At 42.4% G+C, this 14,199-nt stretch overlaps 1 protein-coding gene across 1 annotated transcript; it reads left to right on the forward strand.

The window, feature by feature from the left end:
• The first annotated feature begins 808 nt into the window (after positions 1-808).
• Positions 809-14,068, forward strand: kpna4 (karyopherin alpha 4 (importin alpha 3)). Its single transcript, XM_061072457.1, has 17 exons — positions 809-1,019; positions 2,631-2,675; positions 2,848-2,937; positions 5,055-5,084; positions 5,540-5,592; positions 6,296-6,391; positions 6,727-6,812; positions 7,832-7,918; positions 8,016-8,185; positions 8,839-8,883; positions 9,023-9,154; positions 9,564-9,692; positions 10,425-10,529; positions 10,649-10,720; positions 11,131-11,293; positions 11,380-11,474; positions 11,752-14,068. Exons 1-17 carry the CDS (start codon positions 951-953, stop codon positions 11,845-11,847), a joined length of 1,563 nt encoding a protein of 520 aa, XP_060928440.1. The 5' UTR covers positions 809-950; the 3' UTR covers positions 11,848-14,068.
• The last annotated feature ends 131 nt before the right edge of the window (positions 14,069-14,199 follow it).

Below are 14,199 nucleotides of genomic sequence, written 5' to 3' on the forward strand. Positions count from 1 at the left end.
TTTCCTGCTTGGATAAAAGTAAAAAAACATGGCGGCCTCCGTAGTGAGGACCCAGTCATGATGTAGATATAAAGTATTTAAACACAAAGGGCCAATTCTAGAGTAGAGAAAACCACAATTTGAACATTTAGATAAAAAACACAATAGTCAAAACATCACAGGTGTGTTCTGAAAACCTTAATAGTATGTGCGTTGCACTTTGGATGGACTAAATATTAAAAACATTTCTATTCTTAAAGGTTCATTGTGTAGAATGTAGTGACATCTAGTGGTGAAGTGTCCTGTTGTAGCTGAATACCCCTTACCTCACCCTCCCTTTCCAAACATGAGGTGGCCTTCATTTGTCATAAAAACTCAAAAGGTTAAGGTTTTCCTGTTTTGATAAAGTCAAAAAACATGGCGGCCTCCGTAGAGCGGAGCCACTCCTGATGTAGATATAAAGTATTTAAACACAAATGGCCCATTCTAGAGTAGAGAAAACCACAATTTGTACAATTTAGATAAAAACCCAATAGTCAAAACATCACAAGGTTTATTTTATTTAAAAAAAATTGCCAATAGATCCCTTTCACCCTAATCTAACACACTGAACCTTGAATGTCCCACAGAGAATCAGCAATAGAAGGTTAAAACGATTTCAAAAAAATATTGTGTGTTGGTTGTGTTGTGATGAAAACGTGTGGCGCGCTCTGCAGATGGATGTTCAGGGACAAACCAATGAGAGCACCGGGGGTTTCCCCACCCTTCCTCCCCGCCAGAGAGGCCGCCCTCCTCCTCCTCCTCCTCCTCCTCCACCACCGGCATTCCCAGTATGCACCGCGGACACAGCAGCAGAAAATAGTCCGCTAACGAAAGCCTGAGAAAAGGGAACTAGAAATAAAACGGGGGGTAGCTCGTCCTGCTAGATCCACGAGTCTTCACTGTTATTCACCGCCACCAGAACTGCTAACATGGCTGACAGCGAGAAACTGGACAACCAGCGGCTGAAGAATTTCAAGAATAAGGGCCGTGATTTGGAGGTAAAAGTTGGGCACGGTGCGCGGCGTGGATCGCCTCGGTTCCTCGCCGCCGCCGCTGCTCTGTCCGCGGCCAGCTCCGGCTCTTATCGTCCCTGTGACGTCGTTTCTAATTTTCCACCATCGGGGGAAACTTGGAGCCTTTAGCCTCTTGCGGGGCCTCGCAGATCGGATTCGTGTGTGTTGGATGGCTGCTCGCGGCCCTGTCGGGTTTCACCGCGGTTTCCCTTCTGGTTATAAAACATGTCAGAGAAGCTAGTCCAGAGTTCATCGCCTCCGCTGGATGTGCTGTGCTAGCCCGATGCTAACCCGCTGCTAGCCAGGCCCGCGGGGGACGAGCTAGCTCAAGTGAAGCATATCATCCACCGCATCGGCCTCGCCCGGTGTCTTAACGAGTAGAAATGTTTAATATAACACCTCTACTGACATTTAATCATCGTCAGTGGTGTCTTTGTGGGGGTATTAGCTTGGTTGGCTAGCGGTAAATTAGCGTGATTCCGGCTGTGCTGCTAGCTAACTGGCGTGCTAGCCCCGCTAACGCTAAGCTCGGCGGTGCTGGTGGCTGCAGTTCCACCCATCCCCCGTCTTTACCAGCAAAAACAATGGCGGAAACCAGTCGCTCTCTACGCCGGCCATTCACCTGGGGTTTTCTAAGCCGCTGCATATCGTTGAAATTACATCTTGTGCTTTTGCCAACAGTGACACATGGTCGGGAAAAACAAGGTTATCGTGAGCAGCTAGTTAACGCGATCACATGACTGCCGGATCAAAGCTACACCTCGGATCCATAAGCTACCGGTTGATCTACAGACAGAGCAGCTTCATGCACATGAGCCGGATTTACTCACATATCCTGTTTGACAAGTAGTCTTCTGTGGCGAGGTTTCACCTATAGACTGTGTCGCCTTTTCACAACAACACGAACACCAGAGGCACATACGTTCTCAAACTAATACGCCTTATGATCAGCTGCATGTTGATCGTGTGTAACTCACTCGATCTGCTGCAGTCTGTCACCAAAGTCCTGCAATAACCTTCCACAAGTTTGTTCATTTCTCATGGGTGTTGATCCGGCTTCATGGCCTTTTCAGAAAATCCAATCTGCAGTGACTTTGTATTGAGATGTGATATTAATGTTGTGTCAAACAGTGCAAGTAGATCCAATATTAAAATAGCCTTTGTTATAATATGATTGAAGATCAGATGAAGAAACCCCAGCAATGTTTCTAAAATGTTGGCCAAACTAGATGTGGAAATCGTCATGAATGTTGAGCTTCATACAGTTGTGTTTGCTGTGGTCTGTCAACCGGGTGTTTTTCATCATTGTTTCTAATGGGTAGACCACAAATAGAAATTATATCCATCAGAGAATATGTGCATCAGTGGTCTAGTGTCTTACAGTAACTTAAGCTGAGTCATATTTGGTCAGATTGATGTTGGCTGCTGTCATATGCAGTGTGTGGGCCCCAGGTATGACCAAGACTGCTGATCAGCTCAGGTCGCACAAACAGGGGTCCTGATTTCAGACTGTCATAGCAATGGTCACTCAAGGGAAGGTTGGGATTTAAAGTTCCTTGTTTCATGATGCTTAAATGTGATCTTTTTCTCCTACAGACTATGAGAAGACAGAGGACTGAGGTAGTGGTGGAACTCAGAAAGGTAATCACATAAGTGTTTTGTTGTTGAATCTACTGCAAACCCCGAATGACTAGGTTATTTGCACAACACAATTCCATTCTGATCCTACATCTGCAGTTCATCCTTGAAGTTATTCACTGAAAGATCCTGCTGGAATATGCATGACATGATTTTTCTGTTCCGTCCGCCACAGAACAAAAGAGATGAGCACCTTCTGAAGAGGAGAAATGTGCCCCATGAAGACATCTGCGAGGACTCTGATGTCGACGGAGATTTCAGATCGGTACGGTTGTGTTTTGTGCTTTCGAAATACGTCTGCTGAGAAACTGAGTCGATTATATTTTTAGGTTTTGTCCTCTGAGGACAGAGCCGTGTATGATGGCTCCTGGAATGTACAACTGAAGCAGTGGGACTGACAGCTCACGACGTAGAGTCTGCTGACTGATTGACCAAGAGGGTTTTTTACGTTTCACTGCCTCAACACTGGAGAGGTGGAGGGGCAGGCTGGCGTTTTGTCCATGTGATGCTGTCTGTTTAGCTTCCCTCGCTCGTTGCCAGTAGGGTGGGGTGTGTGTGAACAAACATGCAGTTTGTCCCTGTGTGTGCCGGTCGGTGTCTCATTTTGCTGAAGTAAGACACCTGTTTCCTTTGCAACTTCCCTTGTAGAATAGTATACGCCTCTTTGGGGGTTGTGGTCTTTTTTGTCGAAGCTTTCAAGGCCTTTGGGACACAATATTTTAGTTAATGTTTGAGAGAGATCCCTCTGTTGAAGTATATCCTGCCCTGCTTATGTAATCTCCACAGCGAACACCATTGTGCAGTTTTATCTTAAATTTTTAGATGACAGAATTCAATTACTATGATCGAGTTGGTGTAAAAATTAATATTATTGTAAGTATTTGTAGATTTAGGGTTAGATTAAAGTATAGATAGTACTAGTTCTGAATGTTGTAGTTGTGAAACGTGCAGCAAATGATTAGTGCACATATTAGCTTGAAAATTATCCCCACGGCTTGGTAAATTTGAGGCAAACCTTCTCAGGTAGTTGGTAATATTACCACAGGTACAAGACTAAAACCAAGATATATGCAATATATATTTCCTTTTGCACCTAGAGGGTCGAAGCTCGAAATCTAATTTCTCAGTCTGTCTTCGTCCCTTCACGTGTGCAGTATGGGCACTCGTCAAACTGACATGTTTAAGAGCAGCAACGTCACATAGAATCAATCGATGGATCGATCAACAATCTCACCATCACTGAAGATCTGAGTGTGGTGCCGTTGCTGTGTTAAAATAGTCACTCAGCAGTTCTGAAATCCAATCACAGTAACTGCCTGGTGGTTCTGAGGGGCTGCTTAGCAATACATCAACAAAGAAGTGCCGCTCTCTGACTCACTGCATGACATTAGAGCGGCTTGTTTGGAAAAGCTTGCTGGTCATTGTAGTTTTAATACTTTACAAACCAATTAATGCAGTGAGACTGTTCAGTCGGACTGAAAAAATGCATTGATTGTGTTGCCTTTTTCTTTTTTCCAATGTTTGGCCTATTGTGGGTAGCTCTCCCTTAGTGAATCATTTGCCTCTGAGCTTGTGTGACTATAAATTCCCTTTTCTGATCCATCAGATGTTTCCTGAATCCTCGCTCTCGCTCAGCATTCTTTTTTATTTGTCTCTTTTCCTGCCTTAGTTTTCGTCACAGCTATTTTCTCTCTGGTTTACACAGCCACAAAATGAAAATACACAATATTAATCTGCTGCAAGTACATACATATTTGCATTAAGGGTTGTATTTGAAAGTAATTTCTTAGTCCCCTCCATCTAAATTTGTGGGTGCACAAGCAATTAGCGGCACCTGCTTGCTTATCAGTAGCATTCGCAAGCTTTATAAATTAAAGCCCCACAGTCATAGAAAGTTGCTCATTGAAAGTGATACTCGGGGGTCCGGACTGGACCCTGAACTCCCTGAACTGGACATCAGGAATAGATGCCAATTGGCAAATCATCATGCTGAACGCCCGGCTGCACATCCAGGCTGCTGACTGACAACAACACCACATTGGTTGAACTAGATTGTTAGTTACTACTTTTTTCCTGATGGCATTTCTTAATTGCTGGCCTCATTGTTTTCTGCTTGTCAACTTCACATGGGAAAGAAAAACTATTCCTTCATGCAAGGCAGGAAGCTCACAGATGTCTGCTTGCCCATGATACATGCGCTTCAGGGTATTGATGTGGCATTTTTAAAAGTGGGTTCTGCTGTGTCTAACAGTGTTGACTTTTTTCTTAACAAAACCAACATTTAAAAATGCACCAGTCACTGATCATCCTACAAGTGTTCAAATTACATATCACATATCAAAAATTCTTGGTTGATAACTTTCTGAAATGTTTCTTTTTCAGCAAAACACCTCCCTCGAAGCGATTGTACAAGTAAGTACGATGTTTGATTTATATACTTTTCTACTTTGTCATTTAGCTTGTCTTATTTCTGTGTGTTATAACCAGTGTTGTAGCACTTGAGTCCTTAAAACCAGAGCGTGTGACTCGACTTAGAATTAAGTTTTGATGACTCAATCATCGACTGTATTCAAACTTGCTTCAAACTTGGAAGTTAAAGATGGGGACTCAGAGTTTCTTTTTTTATTAGTCCACAATAATTTACAATAAAAGTTACAAATGAGATATCCAATGATAAAGGTATCTCCTTCAATACTGGCCATTTATTCACACCAATTTACCACAGCATTAAAACCAGTGACCTGATATAATGCTGTGGCTGATGGGCATATACTGTAAACATTTTACAGCATTCAGCGTCTAGTTACATGATTTATTATTTAGAATGTTGCGTCTGACTCAGTCTGCTTGTGTGTGTTGTGTTGTAGAATGCCACCAGTGATAACCAGGGCGTCCAGTTGAGCGCTGTTCAGGCTGCAAGGTAAGACCACACCGCCCCCTGCACTCCTGGATTTGTCTTATTTTGTGAAAATGTGGTTTGCAATTGTTATCGTGTTACTCCTGTCTTTATCATCAAAACCTAGTTTTCATTCCATGTAAACAATTCTGATGCTGTTTCATTGGCAGTATCTTTGCTGTGTAACAATAGCAGGTTGAATGTTATCAACAATCACATCTGGATCCCAAGTGTGTTTGTAAGCCATTGATTCTGCACCAGTGCCTGGTCTTAAGAGGTTTTCTGATTAAAATTGATGGCCTCTTACGAAATACATTCACTGTTGCAATTCCAGGACCCCAATGTTTTTCCAGCTTGGTTAGACAGCAGTGATATACAGTAAGGCAGCCCGGTCTGATTAATGGACATTGTAAATGGCACTGCGGCTCAGCACTGCAGCCCCGGATAAGTTGGTTCAGGTGTATTCATGAAGCATTTCAACATTCCACAAGCTATTTGTCTTTTATTCATGTCTTCGGTGAGGTCTGCCCTGCAGCTTTATTTAGACATTTTTTAGATGCTTTCAAACTAAACCTGATGTTGCATCATACGCTGGGTGATTGACTTGCAATTTTAAGATGACTCATCATTCTTGAACCTTTTCTCTGTATTTTTTTGTTTTAATGGAATGTGTCTGTAAAGTTATGCGCATATGACAAATGGTCCGCTGTTTCCTCTGCTTCTGCAGGAAGCTATTGTCCAGTGACCGTAACCCTCCCATCGACGACCTGATCAAGTCTGGGATCCTTCCTATTCTGGTCCACTGCCTGGACAGAGATGACAAGTAAGCCGTCTGCAATTCTGTTTGTCTGCACGTTGCAGTGAATCATCCTGCTTCTTGTGTGATATTTATAGTACAAGTTAGAGCTTTACCCTGATCATGTTGAGTTTATGTACATTTCAGAGTTATGTAAATGAGGCAGCAGGGTTTTTGGCCCAGGCTGCATGTGAACGGTGTTGCAGTTATATAAATGTGTCCTAGTTTCACCTTCGAGGAGGGGCGGAACACAAATGACTCATCAGTATATTCATACTGTTTGACGCCCCGTCCCAATTGTACAAATTTGTACCACTGCCTCTGCTGCCTTCATCAATCTGACCTCTCTCACCTCTCTGCAGCCCGTCTCTCCAGTTTGAGGCCGCCTGGGCTCTTACCAACATCGCATCTGGAACCTCAGAGCAGACCCAAGCTGTGGTCCAGTCCAGTAAGTCCAGTGACTTTTCTCTCCTCTTTCTGTTCCCTTTATTTAATTCAGTCACTTTTTTGGTGTATCTTTGCTGTATTTAACCAAGATTTGCTTTATTTTGGTGAGGTATGGAGTTGACTGAGGAAATATAAACTTTAGTGTGTTTGAAGAATTTTCTTTTGCAAAACCCAGGTCCGTTGTGTTCCCAGCCTTATTTTATTATATTAATTTCCTGATAAAGTGCTCATATTATGGCTCTCGAGTCTGTCCCTTAACTTTATTGTGTCAAATCTTGAGTAATAAAGTCTGTTACAAAGGGCCAAGTCTGTAGCAAATAGGGGAGTCATCTTCCACAGAACACTGTGACATGATATATCCAACAAACTCTGATTGACCAATCACAAATGAGCAGGCCAGCTGACCATTCATAGAAGATTGGGTTTTTTGGGAGGCGGGCCAAAAGCTCAAGCTGAGCATTTCAGACAGAAGAGGAAATATGATTCTCCAACAGTATGACCATGATGTGCATTTTGAACATTTCAGCTCCAGATCCCTTTCTAGTAGACATTTAGATTAAGATTATGAACCTGTTAATGGCCCAAATATTGGGACTTTACTAATATTATTTTAACAATCGTATCCTGTTGTCAGTTTAACAGAAGAACCGTCAGTATTTCTTTATATAATAAGATCATTAGTGCTTTTTTTCCAGCTTTTCTTTTTTTTAGTAGACCTGTGCACCTTTGATCACTACTCTACTGAGTGCATTGGATGATGGTTACACTAACAATTGAGCAATGTTCCCACTTACAATTAAAACTACCCCCATTTATTATTTAAATTTCTACTGATGATGCAAAATGTTAAACTGAGTGTGCAATGCATGCTCTAACACCCCCTAGAACCAGGTCGGAGTATACATGATTTAGTTCTTATTAAAGGTATTCATATCTTTCATGAGGTTGTACCTTGATGAAAGCAGCACATCCGATCATTAGATGCCAGTGGTTGAGTAATATCTGTTTCCTTGTGTGTAGATGCTGTGCCACTGTTCCTGAGACTGCTTCACTCTCCTCACCAGAATGTGTGTGAACAGGCCGTCTGGGCCCTAGGCAACATCATAGGTGAGTCGCTGGTGATGTCAACATGTTTGTATTGGAAATAAATGCAGTTTGCCCAATGATGACACACTCTCCCTCTGTGTGTGTTTGTTATATCCAGGTGATGGTCCTCAGTGCAGAGACTATGTGATCAGCTTGGGCGTGGTGAAGCCCCTGCTCTCCTTCATCAGTCCCTCCATCCCCATCACCTTCCTTCGCAATGTCACCTGGGTCATGGTCAACCTGTGCCGCCACAAGGACCCTCCACCACCTATGGAGACGATCCAAGAGGTGTGTACATTATGTTTACAGAGAAAATTAGTGAGCTGTGCCACACTGTAAAGAATAGGGTGATTGTGAAAAAGCAGTTTTTCAAAATGGGTGGGAGGACAGTGAGGATCACGTCCTTTATCATTGCAGTTGCAAAGAAGCATGTATCAAGTCACACATGTTAGAAGTAAGATGTCCTAAATAGTGGATTTAAAATACTGTCTTGTATCTTAGCTATTCTTATGTGAATGTCTTAAATGCCAGATGGAGCATGTTCCAAATTGGAACAGTTTTATTAACAATCTTCTATCTGACTTCTATATTCTTAATATATCCTATAGGATTGCTATAATATCATTTGCGATATTGATGACTAGCTATTACAGTATTTGTTAGTATTGCAGTGAATGCTATCATACTTGAAATCTAAGAAATGTTGTGTATTTATTTGCCTTTGATGGTGAGCGAAAGTTGAGGAAGATTAGAGCTCCATCTCTTTGTCTACCTATGCTCTTAAAAGGTGTTTATGATGCTATTTGGTGCAGAAAGGAAGAAAGGTGTTGCAGGTATAGCAGAATAAGTGACTCTGCAGCTTTGAGCCAATCTGTAGGGATCACATCTGAATGATTTCTCTCCACATGTGTCACTTTCTCTTTTCTACATTGATTTCTCAGATCCTGCCGGCTCTCTGCGTGCTGATCCACCACACCGATGTCAGTGTAAGTATCCTGCATTTAAACAGCATATGGCGCTTTTGCTGTGTTTCCAGAAGAACAATTCCCCTATAAATCATCACTGTCTTGTGAAGTTTGAGAAGGAAACAAAATATATGAATCGTTTTTTTTTTTCTGCCTCTAGATCTTGGTAGACACCGTGTGGGCTCTGTCCTACCTGACGGACGCCGGGAATGAGCAGATCCAAATGGTCATCGACTCTGGAATCGTCCCTCACCTGGTCCCTCTGCTCTGTCACCAGGAGGTCAAAGTTCAGGTATGCAGAAGACAATAGTGCTTTTAATATACCTACTTTGGGAATACTCCTACAAGGTGATTTCAGCCATATTCCTTTTCTATCAGTTAGTGCTGACAGGGATTCTTAACAATCTTTACAGAAGAATCAACAAACTTGTAGTGATTACATTTCATAATATACATACAAAAAGTAGCCATGTGATAACCGTGCGGTCATTTCCTTGTTTTATCATAACATTGGATTATCGATAAACAACAAATACTAACTAAATTCTGATAAGAAGAGTTTTGAAATGTAAATTCATTTTCGCTGTGATTGGACTTTTACTTTTAAACTCCTGAATTCTAGCTACGTGCTAAGACAAGCATCTATGAGTATCAAGAAAGAGGTTCTCTAGAAATAAATGTGTTTTCCTCTTCGCACACAGACTGCAGCGCTGAGAGCTGTTGGAAATATAGTGACTGGCACAGATGAACAGACCCAGGTGGTGCTTAACTGTGACGCCCTCAGCCACTTCCCTGCCCTCCTCACACACCCGAAGGAGAAAATCAACAAGGTAATCCGCTCTCCTCTTCCTCCTCCTCCTCCTAACACACACACTGATGATCTCGAACTGCAACATCAGTTATCTGGAAGTGATGAAATCAGAGACTTGGTGCTAGTGTGCATGCTGTGTGAGAGAAAATAGATGGCAGATGGCTAATAGTAGGACTTCATAACTTGGAGAATCGCGAGGATGAGGACGACGGTAACGACGACGAGGACAACGGCAGCTGGTGGGTTAGAGTTAGTGAGACAGATTGGGGGTCGGGGAGGAGGCGGGGTACTAGTCTGTGTGCTTGTGATTGAATGTGTGATACCTTTTGGGTTGTTGGCCAAAGGGTGCTGAGACCATGTGTCCCTGCTGATATCGAAGTGCATCTGAGACCAGTCACTCCAAAAACGAGGCCTCGTTTGTGACCCGGACGATGATTAGAGCCTCGAATTCACCCTGGCCACGCCCACAGCACCCTGTCTCGACCAGGGGTCAAACTCCGAGTGGACCTCTGGGTTCTGATCCAGTTTAGATACTAAAAGTCAACCTCCCTTGAGAGGAATGTGCTATTCACACAATCTGATTTCCCTGACTGCTTCCTTCTGTCAGGTGGAGGGTGGGATCACCTTGGTTTTGGGGGTAGAATGAAACCTGTAAACAAAATCTGCCTTCAAAACATAGATTCAAACGATGACAAAAAAAACCTGCTCTCTGGTCTTGGTAGAAAAATGAAACGTGCTTTCTGTCCTGTAGGAGGCAGTGTGGTTCCTGTCCAACATCACAGCAGGCAACCAGCAGCAGGTGCAGGCCGTCATTGATGCCAAGCTAGTCCCCATGATCATTCATCTGCTTGACAAGGTTTGGATCTCTTCCCTTTTTATATACTACATCATGTGCAAATATGTGCTATAAGAATCTTTGAATGTCCAAGCAAACGCGTGTTTATATGTCTAATTTTGATTGTATCTATATTTCAGGGTGACTTCGGCACTCAGAAGGAAGCTGCCTGGGCCATCAGCAACCTGACAATAAGTGGAAGGAAAGATCAGGTAAGAAACCTTTTTACTTTATAATATTTTAACCTGAAACAACCCTGCCTTTTCCAATACTTATTTCTTTCATAAAAAGTATTTAAACTTTGTAAACCTACAATAAATAACAAGTTATTGAATTGAAGCAAATACTTCTGAGTCATAGAAATGGTGAAACAATCTATGAAGAAAAGAAAAAATAGGCTGAACCACAGGTTTGAACAACTGAGGCACACTTAATGTGCTGGGATTATTTTGCTAAACCTCTTTTAGCTATTGTATTATTTGGGTCCAAAGTCTCAACTCTTAAATCTACTTTTGAAATGAGGAAACTTTTAGAACAACAAAGATGAAGTATTCCGTCCTTCTCTGACTTCAGACTATTAGATTACTTACACACAGTTCAATTGTCCCTCTGCTGTCTGCAGGTCGCACACCTCATTGAGAAGCAGGTGATCCCTCCGTTCTGCAACCTGCTGACTGTGAAGGATGCTCAGGTCGTGCAGGTCGTCCTCGACGGCCTCAGCAATATCCTCAAGATGGCTGACGATGAGGCTGAAACGATTGCAAACCTCATTGAGGAATGCGGAGGTGAGTTTGTATTTATTTGTACCTAATTAAATTAAAGTGTTAATTTGATTTCGATCGTTGTACAAACTGGTGTTTTTGTCCCGCAGGTTTGGAAAAGGTGGAGCAACTCCAGAACCATGAAAATGAAGACATCTACAAATTGGCATACGAAATAATCGATCAATTCTTCTCATCTGATGATGTAAGTATTAATTATATGTATATATTATATTCTTCCATTTTGATTTAATCAACTATTTATCATGCCCAATGACATGTTCCAGTGGCATATGGTAGAACTAGTCAGATGACAATGAATACGTTTCCGTGTTGTCAGCCATCCAAGACTTTTAGCCACTTAACTTAAAAGTCACTGGGCTCAATGAGGCTGTGAGTCTTCAAATTCTTTAAACAAGTTGATCATCTGCTGTTTGATCCACTGTCATTGCTAATACTGCCTTGCACTGTCTGTCATTCAGATTGATGAAGACACCAGCCTGGTCCCAGAAGCCATCCAGGGCGGAACTTACGGCTTTAACTCAGCCAACGTGCCAGCCGAGGGATTCCAGTTCTAGACGGCATCTGGGGTATTCTGGAGTTTTGTTCACGATGCAGCACTCTGTTCAACATAAAAAAATTAGGAGAGAAAGAGCGAGAGAGAGCGAGAGTGTGAGAAATTTGATCCATTGTGCTTAGCTCGTGGGATCCATGGCTGCATCTTATCTGAGAGAAAAATGTGTGGATTTCATTTGGCATTCCAGGGGAACCAGCCCAAATGAAGTTTGAGATGGCGAGTGGGTGCGAGTGAGAATGAGTGGCTACATGTTGCAAAAAAGCAAAACATCTACATCGAATGCGTTGAGAGACATGCCGACATAACTTCTGTGTTATTGGAGCTGTCGTCTTCGGAAAACTACTTCAAATGACAACAAAAACTCGATGTCTGCCCGGGGAGAACCAAGGACATCCAAAAATAAGAAATCAAGAAATGAATATAACTATAATTATGAACTGAGATGAACCACAAACCATCACAATTCTGCGGTCCTCCGACTCCAGAGGGCGCCACCCTCAATGTGCCCCTCCCCCAATCGGCCACGCTATCAGACATGTGTGTGAATGGACCCATTGTGTATGAATGTCTGGACTCAGTGCTGAGGAGCCAGGTTCATCTCCTCCAACAAGACGCCCCCCCGACGGGGCACCATCCTCTCCCCCTGGTGGGCGGGGCCAGGAGTCCGACTGCGCGTGTCGCATGTGCGAGAGAATGGACGGATGAGTTGTGTGTGCTTGGCTGCGTGCGTGACTGGAGTATGCAAGGCTGGGTGAGAACGCATGCAGAGACGGGAGGAAAAAGAAACAAATACAACATCTGAAGAGAATCAAAATTGAGAAACGCAACAATGAGGTGATCAAAGGTTTCAGGAAAGAAATTCTGCCTTTGAAAGAGAGGCTGATCCTCTAAATCCCTAAAAGGAAGAACTTTGGATATGAAAAAATTCGTCATCACAAGGATTTTTTTTTTTATTTTATTTTTTTTTTTCGAATTATTGTTATGTTAGTATAAATTGACACTGGACAATGCTATTGGCACGAGTGGAGCAGCAGTGCATTGTATTAAGATGCATTTGGTGGCTTTTGGGCTTTTCTTTTTGCCTCCAGTGTGTTCCTTTTTATGATACTTTTTAGTTTCAGCTTTTAGTTTCATCGCTTCTGTAAAGGTGATTGACGATGATCGTATTCAACCCTCACACCACAAACCTAACCTACGCACCAGAGATGGGCTTGATGCTGTGAAATTCTGACACCATCACTATAATCAACCAAATGACCTGTTCCCCTTGTGACACTGAATTATTTGTCTTTCAATTTACAGCAAAATCACTGCTTTGCAGTATTGTTGCCATAGCTTTGACTTATCAACAAGGGAGAAAAGAACAATGGCCATTTCACGTAGGATTGTGAATCATAACCTTTGCATGTACTAAACTATAGCACAGTTATTTTTAGGGTATTTTAGTTTCCTTAGGCTGTGAATACAGTGTAATTTTCTTTTTAAGTAAAACTGTGCTTAAATGTTACATGTTCCCCCTTCCCTTACCCCTCACTAGTGTCCAATTTGCTAAATAATCTTTATGGTTTTGCACATGTACTGCAAAGTGAGGCCTGAAGTCTTTCTGAAGGAGTGCTGGTCGGTTTCATAGGTTTTGACCTGCCAGCAACCTCAACAATATGCATCACTCAACCACAATCTTTGTTGTATTTCTAGAGTAATCCAATGATGCTTTTTAGTGATACTTGCGAAAATCATGACTATTTCAGGAGCAGGCAGTAATGACTCTGCTAATGTATCTCAGCTAGACTAAGAGGGGACTCGACCTCCCTGTTCTCAAGGTCAAAGGGGATTTGGGGAATTGTCCTAAATGGGTTCTCCTGAATAATGAATAAACCCATGAACAAGTTTGCTGTACATTTAGTACCTTGCAGTCCTTAGCCCCGTACTCCTCTCTCCTCCTATACCAGCTAGGTGTACAAGCTTACCCTTTTTCATTTTTGTGTTAACTTCAAACACTGTAGTAAATGATTACACATTGTGCTCATAAACCTTCTGTTGAACATAGGGGTATTTTTTTTGCAGCATTCCTTGTTAGCAAACATGTGGTTTCAGATCTAAAAATTATTAAATGGAAGGAGAGGAAAAAAGGTGATTTGCTCCCAAAAACACAACCTTTTGGGGGGAGATAGCTACAGGATAGGTTGTCTTGGAGAAAATAAATAGTGAAACCCAAATCGAGAGACTGTGTGTGCGTGTGTGGTCTGTTGTGGAGAAGTGGTGTGATTTACTTTTTTCTCTGATTCAGATTTTCCACCTTTTTTAAAAGAAAATACATAAAACAACCAGACCCCCCCCCCCCTCTACAGTTGAG

Source organism: Limanda limanda, chromosome 6, assembly GCF_963576545.1.
Source record: "Limanda limanda chromosome 6, fLimLim1.1, whole genome shotgun sequence".
Lineage (NCBI taxonomy): Eukaryota > Metazoa > Chordata > Actinopteri > Pleuronectiformes > Pleuronectidae > Limanda > Limanda limanda.